The 12,926-nt window shown below is 33.7% G+C and overlaps 1 protein-coding gene across 1 annotated transcript in view; it reads left to right on the forward strand.

The window, feature by feature from the left end:
* LOC108733925 (alpha-tocopherol transfer protein-like) overlaps positions 1-8,091 on the forward strand; it is an 11,122-nt gene extending 3,031 nt beyond the window's left edge. Inside the window, exons 2-6 of the mRNA XM_018465285.1 lie at positions 2,201-2,347; positions 5,477-5,636; positions 6,165-6,286; positions 6,817-7,058; positions 7,741-8,091. Of these exons, the coding sequence (XP_018320787.1) occupies positions 2,206-2,347; positions 5,477-5,636; positions 6,165-6,286; positions 6,817-7,058; positions 7,741-8,001 (927 nt within the window). The 5' untranslated portion in view covers positions 2,201-2,205 and the 3' untranslated portion in view covers positions 8,002-8,091. The remainder of the gene's footprint in view (positions 1-2,200; positions 2,348-5,476; positions 5,637-6,164; positions 6,287-6,816; positions 7,059-7,740) is intronic.
* The last annotated feature ends 4,835 nt before the right edge of the window (positions 8,092-12,926 follow it).

Here is a 12,926-nt window from a genome sequence, read left to right on the forward strand (position 1 = left end):
AGTTTTACTGGACTTTAAGTGAATATTACCCTACTTGTATGCAAAATAATAATAATGAAGCAATGCAAAAACAATATTTCACTTTTTGTTTGTGTTTCTAATGTTTATTGTTTTTAATTTATGTTCTGAATCTCGATGTAAAAAACAAATAACAACCTACTAGGTATACGAGCAAATTTAATCAGTTACTGTACCAGTTAAATGTAGGTCAAAGGCAAAATGCACCAAACAAAAAAACTTTGTAAATCAACGCAAATTTTGCTGCGTCTGCATCTATTATTGCAAAATATACACATTATACGTATATAGTTGACTTGTATAATAATTATTGTGTATATTTCACAAAACAATTAGTATTAATAAGGGTTTGTTTTTCATCCGGGAGAGAATACCGTATCTTCACCCATAAGGCAGTATATTATTTTTCTGCCAAAAGTACGAATAAATATTTGTCAGTCTCAGTTATCAAATTAATTTGAATATTTGATACTAAATGCAGTAACACTTCCTGATGTATATCACAATTCTACTTTACAATTTCAAAGCTAAATAGGTACCGGTAATGATAGAGATTGGCTTTCTCTCTAACCTCTTCGATTTTCTTGAAATTTTAGTACTTATGTTGTATTATTCGTCATGTTTGTAAAATTTTGAATTAACAATGGAAATTATGGAATGGAAAAAATCATATCATTCAACTCCCTCCTAATATACTTCAAAGGACGTCTTCACGCACATTTTCAAGCATTGAAAAATTAAAAACTACAACAAACGTGTTATTATGATATCTCGCAAATCATCTAATCATGGCTAGGTTAGGGGTAGAGGAAAGATTGGTATGTTAAAAATATATACAAGGTTTAAACAACCCTTCCTCGTCCCCATCTCATTTTTGATCCAATCTTACATGAGATATTTGCGAGATGATGAATTTATTAATATTCCGCAAATATTTTAGGCAAGATTCGGTTAAGGCTGAAAGGGAGAAGAGGCAGTAAGTATTGAAAATTTTGGAAAATTTTCGGGATGAAAACTTTTGAACAACTCCACTCTCCCTAATCTAATCTCCCGCCACCTAATCCTGCATGAAAGATTTGCGAGATATCAAAAACACATCGAAGCCGAAAAAGTACGTGAATTATGTGCCCAACATATACATATATTCTCTACCAACAAGACGACTAGTTACATACTAAAACTTCAAGAAAATTAAAAACATGTACAAACATTTAATTAAACAGTACAACCCAAAATTCAGCAAAAAGTAATTTTAAAAAACCTAAATAGTTTCTTACTCCTAATATGTCATCTTCAATTAGAAACTACATTAATCTAAACTATGAATAAATCGCACTATGACTTTTTTTGCTTTAAATTTTTGAACATATTAAAAGCTTATTAAATTTATGTCTTTTTATCACAGTTGTACGACCTTTTCTTTATTTACAGCATAATTTTGACACATCAACACGATTCCAGATTTATATCAGTTCTTTTATTATTCATTGTGTCACCTTAGTACATCGCAGCGACACCTGTGATCGAAGTCACTAAGTACTAAGGCGCTCGGAGTGTATACTGCCGAGAAATGTCTTTTACTGATATTATCTTACGTCTTATTTTGTAATATAATGAAATTTTCAATTACTATAAAAGTTTGAACTATTATAAAATTGAAACTAGGTTTAAAACAAAAACGAAAGGATTATTTATTTAATGATAGCATACTTATATGGATTAACAGCGTGTTTTTGTTCTGGAAAGGGATGAATGCTATCAATCCAACCCTGCTAATCATTAGGGAAAGTTGAAAACCGCGTATCAATTTAGAATGAAAAAGGATTTTACAGTAGGTACCGTACCATTTTTCTACTTAGTTTTCATTTTGAATTCAAAGACGTTTTAGACTTCCTTTTATCTAGAGTTTATGGTTCTAGGGGGTTTTAATTTAGTTCAGTTGCGTTGCGATTTTTCGGAAGTTTCATTTCAAAGAAATATTTTAATGTTTCCTGTCTTTTCGCCTGTTCGAATGTTTGTGGATTTTATACAATGTAGTCAACGGATGAAAAAGAAATCGAAATAATATTAGATCATATAAAAATAATGTTTGGATTTTGAGATTTGATGATTGGCATGGCTCTTAAACACAAATTCAGAAGTTTTTTAAAACATACATTTGAATAGTTCGTTCATCTTTCAGTAAAAATGGACATTCTCTTGGGACCAAATGTAAAGCAAATGGAAGCAATCAAGAATGAGTTGGGAGAGGATGAGGACCGCTTCGAAAATAATCGGAAATTGCTGCAGAAATGGATTTCCTGTCAGCCCCATTTACCACAAAATTATGGTAAGTTACATGGGATACACATATGAAATATTAAAACAGACGTACCTACAGTTTTAGTTTTGCAAAAGTATAACGGGCACCAACCCTACGGTTACCCTTAGGTACTAAACTAAACATCACTAAGACTGGTTGGACACGCACCTCCACTCTTTCCTATTCTGCGCTAATCTTCGCATTTCCTTAAAATTAGAACAACCCATATCCTTAACTATCTGCGAACAGTAACTCCTCCTAACTCCCGTTTCTGCCTCTAATATGTCTCTGACTAGACCTTCATACCTGAGAAGGTGTCCTACTAACCTATCTGACCTATTTCTTATTGACTTCCATAGAGTCTTCTGTTCTTTCTAATATCTCTTCATTTCAAAACTTCTCTATCCACGGTATCCTCATCATTCGTCTGTAACACCACATTTCGAACGATCCTAACCTATTCTTTTCCTCCGCGCCCACTATCCATGTTTCGCACCCATACAGCGCCGTGCAACAAACATACACCTTTAACAACCTTTTCCGAATTTATAAATTAACCGTTCACGAGCATAGAAGAGACCCTTTCATTAAAGGCCACACGACTCTGTGCTATCCTGGCTTCCTAGATACCTTAAATCGGTCACTTTTTCTAATTTTTTGTCTTTACATTCGCTCTTTCCCTATTTTTTCTTCCCTTGCATACCAGTATTTTTGTTTTATTACACTACTGTTTTGTCAATACCGGTTCCATTTTATTTCAGCTATCTCTAACTCCTTGCTACATGCTAGTGCTGCTATATCATCTGCAAATCTAAGCATACTAATCTTTTGCCCCTATTTATTTATCCCTACATTTGTACTATCTTTAATGATGTTGATCGCGTCTTCGATGTATAGATTAAAAAGTAGCGGTAACAGTGTACATCTCTGTCTGACTCCCTTCCTAATATTTACTTCTCTACGTTGCACAACCACCTCTATAACTGCCTGTTGTAAACTAAATATTAAAATCATTAAAATAGCTTACTGAAGTCTTTTATCCACTACATTTCCACGAACTCTTCATCATCTTTTCTTTTTTCGCTGCAAATTTGAAAACCTTGATATCGTGCCCCTGTCACTATTCATTGAAAATGTGCTTGAAATTCCAACCTTATCATAAAATATCCGGTCAATAACATAATGAACAAAACAATCGACACCTTGGTAGGAATTACAACTGTCGAACATCTTCTGAATGTCTACGACTAATCATTTTTCTGGACCTTGACCACCCACAACTGTATTTTGCGTTTATGTAAATTCATTAGATATGCAGTGGAATGAATAATAAATAATGGATAAGTGTAGTCTGCAGAATTTTGAGTAACATAAATTGTTTTTGTTTTAAAGGAAAATCTAGAAATGACTGGAATAAGAAAACTAGACAAAATTTTTCTTAAATACCTATTCCTAAATCCAGCCAAATCGTTTGACACTGCCAATCATACAATATTATTGCCAAATTAAAAAGAATAGCGCAAGGTCGAGTCACCCTTAACAAAAAGTAGTCGCTTCTATGCTCACGAACGGTTAATTTAGAAATTCGTTAAAATATTGTTAAAAGTGGGTATGTCTGGAGCATGGCACTGTACACGTGGACGGTAGGTGCAATAGAAAAGGTTATAAATGAGGAATTAGAAAGAGTAGGACAACAAAGGGCGGAATTTAATTATTAATAGACGAACGCGGTGTTACAGGCGAATGATGAAGATAAAGTGGATAGAGAAAGTTAGAAATGAAGAGGTATTAGAAAGAATAGGAGAACAGAGGACTCTATGGAAGTTAATAAGAAATAGGAGAGATAGGTTGATAGCACACCTTCTCAGACATGAAGGTCTAATCAGGGACATATTAGAGGCAGAAACGGGAACTAGGAGAGGTAGAGGTAGACCTAGGTTAGATTACTGTTCGGAAATAGTTAAGGATATGGGTAGTTCTAGTAGGAGTAGTAGTTTAGGACTGATGACTTTGTGATGAGGAAAATGCGAAAATTACGTAGCTCAGGATAGGAAACAGTGGAGGTGTCCAATCAATGTTAGGACTCACGGCCCAATAATGCATTCCTTTAAATCTCAAAATGGTATTGCACAGGGGGCAATCTTAGGTACATTTCTCTTTATTTCAAATATTAACTGTATGTAATCCTTATCATAATGACTGAATAAATAAGAAAAAAAATAGTGCCAGTTTATTGTGTACCTACATACTCAATCAAAGCTGAAATTTAATTAATCTTTTGCTCATACTTAGTATACTTCCTACCGGTACTTTGTTCGAAAATTATCTTAAGGCACAGCCAATTAAATCGCGCCGTTTTTTGGCTCATTTTAGAAAATCAACAATGCTTAAAATGCAAAATTAAAAAAAAAGCGATATCGTTACTAAGCGTTCAAAAATAAAAAACAGAAGAACACCTGTTTACTAAGTATGTTTTTTAGATCGATAATTTAAAAAATTAATAAATTCAATGATGTTTGATCAAAGGCGAACTTTAATATTTTGCAGTTCCGGAATACCTTAATTAATTCAGTAGCGTTAATAGGATTGAAGATGAATTATACAAACAATTTGGTATTCAATTTCGATAAATAATAAAAAATTTGATTGCCTCTTATTTAACAGTATATTTAATTGTTGTATTATTATAATGTAGCTTAATCCGTTGTGACGCTTTTATGTAAATTCCAAAGCAATTGACATTTTATTTATGGTTTGTTTACAAGTAGGTACTTCATCATCATCATAAGGTCGTAAGTCTTGAGACTGGTTGGACACGCACGTCCACTCTTTCCTATCCTGAGCTAATCTTCGCATTTCCCAAAACTAGATCATCCCACCACCTATCTCTCCTATTTATTTATTTATTGATTTCCATAGTCCTCTGTTCTCCTATTCTTTCTAATACCTTTTCATTTCTAACCTTCTCTATCCACGGTATCCTCATAATTCGATATTCAAATTTTTGCGTTTCCTCATATTTATAGCAGATAAGCCGTTTAATTTTTAAAAGCCTTTTTTTATAAAAGTACAGGAAATTATAGTGGAAAGAAAATCATTTCCTCTGCACCATAATCACAATAAAAGCGCTTATCTTACTGTTGGTTTTTGTTTCAGACCCAGGAATGCTTCGTGTATTTTTAAGAGGATGCAAACATAACCTAGAAAGAGCTAAGAAGAAAATCGAAGCTTATTTTGTTGCACGTCTTACAATTCCTGAATTTTATGCTTGCAGGAATCCTACGGTTGAAGAACTCGAAAATGCCTTCCAGTGTGTGTAAGTTCACTGCAACAGCGTTTTCGCGTCATTTTAAAATACAACAAAGCTAAACCTAATTTAACTCATCCTACTGTAGTCTACTCTCAGTTGTATACCATATGTTTCAAAAAGTGCGCCCACTCTTTGTTGTATTATTTTTCATATATTATGGACTAACTTTTTTTTTTCTTAATTTATGTCTATTAACCTTTTTTTATAATAGGTGATCTTACCGGTGGATGATTGGTCACGTTTTATAAAAATACCCTTTATGAGTGTAATATTGCATGATAACTAATTGTACAAGACACATTTGCAAAATACGATTTAATAAAGCCGTCTATCAAACATTAATTATTAATAATAAAACAAAATAGACGATAAGTAATAAAAATCTGGTGGAAAATACATAAGTTTCACCATTTTTTAAAACAGTTAAATCGTTTAGAAATCACTCACCCTTAAGTTGGTGAAGCTATTTTACTTTTCACTCATTTTTGATATTTAGCGTTTAATAATTATAAAATTGGCGTTAACCCATTACAGGCATATCCTTCCACTGTCAAAATTAACCAATGAAGGTCATCGTGTGACTATACTAAAGTTAGCTTCAACTGATCCATCCGATTTTGATATAAAAACCATCTTGAGGCTGTTGTTTATGATAGGTGAGTACATAAGTGAGTAAAATCTAAACCGCCCTCTAAAAAGTTCATGTTCATTGATATATAATCATAAATTGATCCACCATCGAATATATTCTTCAGATGAAAACAATTTTATCGTAATATGTATGTTTTAATTAACCACTAGTGGTGGTAGAGGTACATATTCAAGAGGGAAATTAATTACTTCTACCTATTTGATTATTATGTAAAATACTTAGCTTGTTAATATATCTACATGCATAGACATTATTTTTCTTAAATAATGAATTAAGAAAAGAAATACTTCAGTAACAGCAAATACCCACTAGATGGCGACACACTGTACTTGGATATTATAACCACTTTAATATTAAGGTATTCATTTATCACTCACCATTTGAAGAAGGATTTTACCCTGCAAAAAATAACGATGTTGGTTGTGAGTTAATGAAAAATTAATAAGAGAGATGGAAAATTATTTGTTGCAAAACATTTTATGAAGTTTTGTTTATTTATATTATTTTTGATGGTTCTATTTGTATTTTATACAGCTGACATAAGGACTGCAGAGGAACAACCGATTGCAGGCGATGTCTTTATTTATGACACTTCAGGACTAACTGCAGAACACTGTGTTAGATTTATTTCACCATTAGTGAAAAAGGCTGTCATGTTAGCTCACAATATATACCCCCAACGACTACACAAAGTGCACATTGTGAATGCCTCCCCCTTAGGAGAACGTCTGCTTCAATTTACCAAAAGTTTGTTGAAGGAGAAACTTAGAAACAGGGTAAGTTTGCAGTAAACTCTTATATTCACGCTAATCAATATATATTATAAAAGAATGTGTACAATATTATATGGTGTGGTCTCTAGGGTGTGCTTTTAATGATATAAGGGTTGGAAGTTTCAACTTCTACAAGTTTCTAGAACATTCCGGATAATTCGAGAGTATTCGAGGACATTTCAGAACATTCTGGGTCATTCGAAATTTTTTGTATGGGTAGGGGTATGTAAAGCAATATCCGTCGTGGGTTCCAAGGTTCGAGAACATCCTGGAACATTGGAATGTTGTGGAATATTCGGGAATAGTCTGGAATGTCCCAGATTAATGTGGAACGTCTCAGAACACACTTAAATATTAATTTTACCAATATTGAAGAAGGTTTTTGGGCACCAATGTTCTTCTGCGACAAGGACCACATTTTCCATCTAAGTATCTTTTCCTGAATAATTACCTGAAACAGTTCGCATTTCCGATTTCTCATTACATGACCAATGTGCTCCAGCTTGCTTAGTTTTGGTTTAGGTTATAACAGACCTATTGGTAAAGAGCATTCTTCGTCTGTTCCAAAATCTGTTAAACAGTGTACCAGAACAGCATTGTTTTAGCACAATAACTGCCTTCCTAATTTGACCCAAGTGTAACTTAAACCTAACCTAACTCACGATCAAATATTTCATTATTCCAGTTTATTGTCCACAAGACACCGGACACCTTGTTAGAATATGTTCCCAAGGATGTGCTTCCGGTTGAATATTGTGGTACGGAAGGAAGTTTAAACGAATTGATATCCACTTGGACCAAATGTATACTTGCCCATGCCGAATGGTTTCAGACACAAGAGAATGTGAAAGCTTCAACAACAATTCCTAGTAGTGTAATTCACGCATGTGGACTCGAAGACGGCCTTGGAATCCAAGGAAGTTTTAGGCAACTTGCGATTGATTGATTTGTTATTATTTATGTAATACATGAGCATTTTTTGTTTGGAAATGTTTAGATACCCAGTACAAAAATATATTTTTATAAATAATAATAATAACAAAGAGGTAGACCTAGGTTAGATTACTGTTCGGAAATAGTTAAGGATATGGGTAGTTCTAGTAGGAGTAGTAGTTTAGGACTGATGACTTTGTGATGAGGAAAATGCGANAATTTGTTATTTTACACCAGTTAATTTTTAATAAAATATTAAACCAATAAATTTTCGTACAATTTAAAACCCCCGAGACAACAATTGTCATTATTAGGTAAATAGTACTTCACAAAATATTTTCCTATGACAAAACCCTGACAATAAAGAAACCCAACGAAGTGCAGTGACATATTTACGTATTGAGTACAGGCTGAACACGTGGCGTGAAGCCATTTTTCGTGCTCTGTATCGCCCGGGATTTTGATAGAAGTCGTGAGCTCCCTGGTAAAACATTAGTTCCAACAAAACCTAACGCAACACACTCAGTTTCTCTTTTGGGACTTCCGTTCCGTACACATTGACGTTCAAATACGTAATCCCTTTTAGTTTTTACGGTGGCTGTGTTGACTGTTTAAAATCATAAGCTTACGGTAGTAAAAGACAACACCCACGAAATGATTTCACAACAGAAATAGAAAGTAAAAAGTACATTTTTGCAGACGCGGAAACGACAGAGGATGCAGAAGCGGAAGTGTAATAATTTTAGGTTACTCTTTGCATTGTTAATATCAACAAAATACAAGTACCAAATGGAATTGTTTGGCTTCAAAATTACACTTTTAACTCAAAATTTACACCACTGAGTAAACACTATACAAAACAAATAATGGAAATGAAAGGAAGAAGTCCGGGACGCTAATACTTCATAAACATTAAACAACTTTAAAAAAAAATATTAGGTGTTTCATTCCCACCAGCCATTAATGCTGATGGGTGGGCAGTCCCTCCGGAATACGCCGGAAAGTAGGGCAGAAGGCCCTCTTCAGCCTCCTTTCAGGAATCGTGGAACGGGATGGGTGGTGGTTCGGGTGAGAAAGATGAGACGGACGAAATGAAGACAGAATAGAACGGAAGATTATCTGTGGAATATTACTGCCTCAGCATTTGCCTAAGTTATCCAACAAAACCAGAAAAGGCCAAGGTCTAAGCCTCTAGACCATACCAATCGGTCATAAACATAAACAATTTCGCAATATTACAGAGGAGTCGCTGAAAGCTGGCGTAGGTACCTGCCCAACATGCAGTTTTGCAACGAGCAATTCCTAAATTGTATTTTGAAGAAGATCAAGTTCAGCCAACAGATCCCCTTTTCAGATAACACAATGGGTTACAGTAGAAGTTTTTGATAGTCACCGATTATATTTCAGGGCAAGTAGTACTGTAAATTTTGGTTTCCATATCGTATCCTAAAAGATGTGAATGAGGTTCTTTGGCGTCAGCCCATTTCTCTTGCTCAAGTTAACCAGTAAAAACTGAGAAAAACGGAAAATAATAATAATGTAACGTGGGAAATAGGTTGCCTTGATTTCTTTCCAAAAGATTTTTTTATTGTTTCGGCTGTTATACCATTATCAAAAGGCGAGTACAACTAAAATACTGAAATCTTGGAAAACCTATTAAACTCACTGTTACTAGGTCATTTTCATGATCTTATTGGTCGTTGTCATTTCCAAGATCAAGTATGTACTGTATGTACATACATATTTTTATATTATTTTTTAAGAACGCACTTGTGTTAAAATCTACTTCTACTTTCATCGGGCAGTACGTAAATTTTTTAAATCAGTGTCCGAATTATACAAATGTTAGGATGAAACATTGTCTGCCATCTATACTTGAAAGTCGAAGTGTGTTACGGAACTGTATCAAGAGGACACGTACAGTTAACGTGAAAGCTCTGCAGACGTAACAGAACGTTAGTCGAAGTATCTACAGTTTACGATTCCGAGTTCACGTAATTCGGTGAAAATTCTAGCCATAGGTGGCGCCAGAAGTAATTTCCCGTTTTTTGTACCATTTAACTAATAACTGAATACTGAATATGCATTGTCATTATTTAAATAAACTTCGTATGAATGAATGACTTTGAAGAAAATGACTTAACCAATCCTAAAATATGAAATTTAAAATTTTCTTTCTTTAAGGGGAATGAAATGAATGAATGAATTTAAAATGGTGTAAGCGTGACGAAAATGCTTTTTGCAAAATCGAAGGAAATGATTCATAATTTCGTGTTCTTTTTAAATGATTTTCAATTTTGAGCCCGCAAAGTCTAGCTCTTTTAAATGATTGAAACTAGAACAAATTTTTATGTAATAAACAGGAAAAGATGACATGTGTTTTGAGGGAAACGTGTTTGGAAATTTCAAAATCCTTTTTAAACAATTTTAAAATTTGGAGACGCAAAATCTGGCCCCTTTAAATGATTCAAACTGAGTGACAATTTTATGTTATAAACAAAGTGTTTTGAGGAAAATATATTTTTGCAAAATCCACGGAAATGATTCGTAATTTCGGACCCTTTTTAACGAATTTTAAAAAGTTTGAATGCGAATTTACAACAGTTCAAACAAATTTAAATTTATGTGACATAAGCGCGACAGGGTTTGGCGTTTTTATGAAATCGAGGGAAATGATTCATAATTTCGGATCCTTTTTTTTCCAATTTTAAAATTTGGAGACGCAAAATTTAGCCCCTTTAAATTATTCAAACTAGGTGACAATTTTATGTTATAAACAGGGCAAGATGACATGTGTTTTAAGGAAAATATGTTTTTGCAAAATCTACGGAAATGATTCGTAATTTCGAACCCTTTTTAACGAATTTTAAAAAATTTGAATGCGAAAAAGTCGCTCTTTACAACGTTCAAACAAATTGAAATTTGAGTGATATGAGCACGACTCGGTTTAGCCCTTTTTTTTGAAATCGTGAAAAATGATTCATAATTTTGGGTCATTTTTGTCCAATTTTCAAATTTCGATGCGTAAAATTTCCTTTCTACAGCGTTTAAATTAGAGGCGGACCTATTAGGTTAGGCTACGCGAATAATGCATCGTGTGTTAGTCCCTCCACTCATGGGGCCTTCTATTCCATGCATGTATTTCTTGTGGAAATTAAAAAATTACATCTTATTTAAAAATTTTATAGTTTGTCTTTAATTTTTGAAGTGAAACTTCTTTACGCACGGTAGGGTAAGTTCGTTTAATGCGAGTTGCTATGTAACGAAATCATGCAACGCATTTCTCCCGCTGTCTGTCCCTATGTATGCTTAGATCTTTAAAACTACGCAACGGATTTTAATGCGGTTTTTTAATAGATAGAGTAATTCAAGAGGAAGGTTTATATGTATAATACATGCATAATATAGTAGAGAAACACTGATAATTTTAGAGGTTTCTAATGTGATGTCGTAAATAAACACATTTTTTTGCGCTTGCATTGCAAACGCTGGCTGAACCCTACGAGAGATCAAAATAATGTACTACAGTAATGTACACCTTAAAAAAGCCTACAAAAGTCCGCGATGGTATATGTCTATCTCTTAGGGATAACCCACAATAACCATTTTTTATCCTTTACTTTTTACGAGAAATAATGGCTTATTTACCAAGCGATTTTAAGCAATACAGCATTAATTCTAATCCAATTAAGTACTTTTAAATACATTGTGCATTTAATATAGATTAGAATGGCCCTTTACAGCATGTAATTTAAATAAATATTTTCGAAGATATTACAGACTTGAAATGCGGTACCGGCCGGTTTTTATTGTCTAATGACAAAAAAGCTGTGATTGTTGTATGTAAAGACATTCTATAGTTTATTTAGTATCAGCATTGCACCCGTGCGAAGCATAGTGTACAAATAATACCATAAAATCAATTCCTTAACCCCTATCCCGGTATGTTTGTGTGTTTGATGAAGTATCACTTCAGTAGCATGTTGTATAAGTACACGTTGTATTTTTTTGTTTTATAAAACGAGGACCCGAAGATTTATGATCTGCTACTGTATATGACAACATAATACTTGAACATTATCTTGAAATAGCCGTGTCTAATTGTTTATATCCTCAAACGATTTCTATTCATTGATTTAGTTAATCCACATCATGATATGGTCAACAAACTGTGTAATTTTTCATGAAACGTCAGCATTTTATGAAGTGGTCGGCTAGTTTATGAAATGATTAATAATTCTACGATCTGAACGTATGCCCCACCAAGGCAACATTAGCGCACTCTGCAAGAAGAATTAAAGCAAACTGCCCCAGCTCTATATTCAACATTAAACCCTTAGACTAACTCAAATTCTCCTTCAGCAAAACCAAAAGCTAACGAGTAGTTTCAATACCATTCTTTTTAAACATGGAGTTTTTAGAAAGTAGATTACTTTTGGTATTACAGGCGAATGATGAGGATACCGTGGATAGAGAAGGTTAGAAATGATGATATATTAGAAAGAATAGGAGGCAGAGGACGTTATGGAAGTCAATAAGAAGTATGCAAAATAGGCCGATAGGACACGTTCTCAGGCATGAAGGGCTAGTAAGAGAAATATTAGAAACAGAAACAGTAGTTAAGAGTAGAGATATATTAGATTACCGTTCACAATAAATAGTTAAGGATACGGTATGTTCTAGTTTTATGGAAATGTGAAGGTTAGCTCAAGATAGGAAAGAGTGGAGGTGCGTGCGATGACAGGATTATTCATACATTCAAAAATTCATAACTGTCGCTTTCATTGTAAGTATTTGTAAAGAGAGCATCTGTTGAAATTGCTATGTAGACTTATGACCATTTATATACATAACTATGAATTGGAAATAAAATGTAATAAAGAATCCTTTTCGGCGTTTACGATTTGGTACCATCGGAAAGGTCGTTTCCGTGCATTT

Source organism: Agrilus planipennis, unplaced genomic scaffold (assembly GCF_000699045.2).
Source record: "Agrilus planipennis isolate EAB-ADULT unplaced genomic scaffold, Apla_2.0 scaffold11, whole genome shotgun sequence".
NCBI classification, from domain to species: domain Eukaryota; kingdom Metazoa; phylum Arthropoda; class Insecta; order Coleoptera; family Buprestidae; genus Agrilus; species Agrilus planipennis.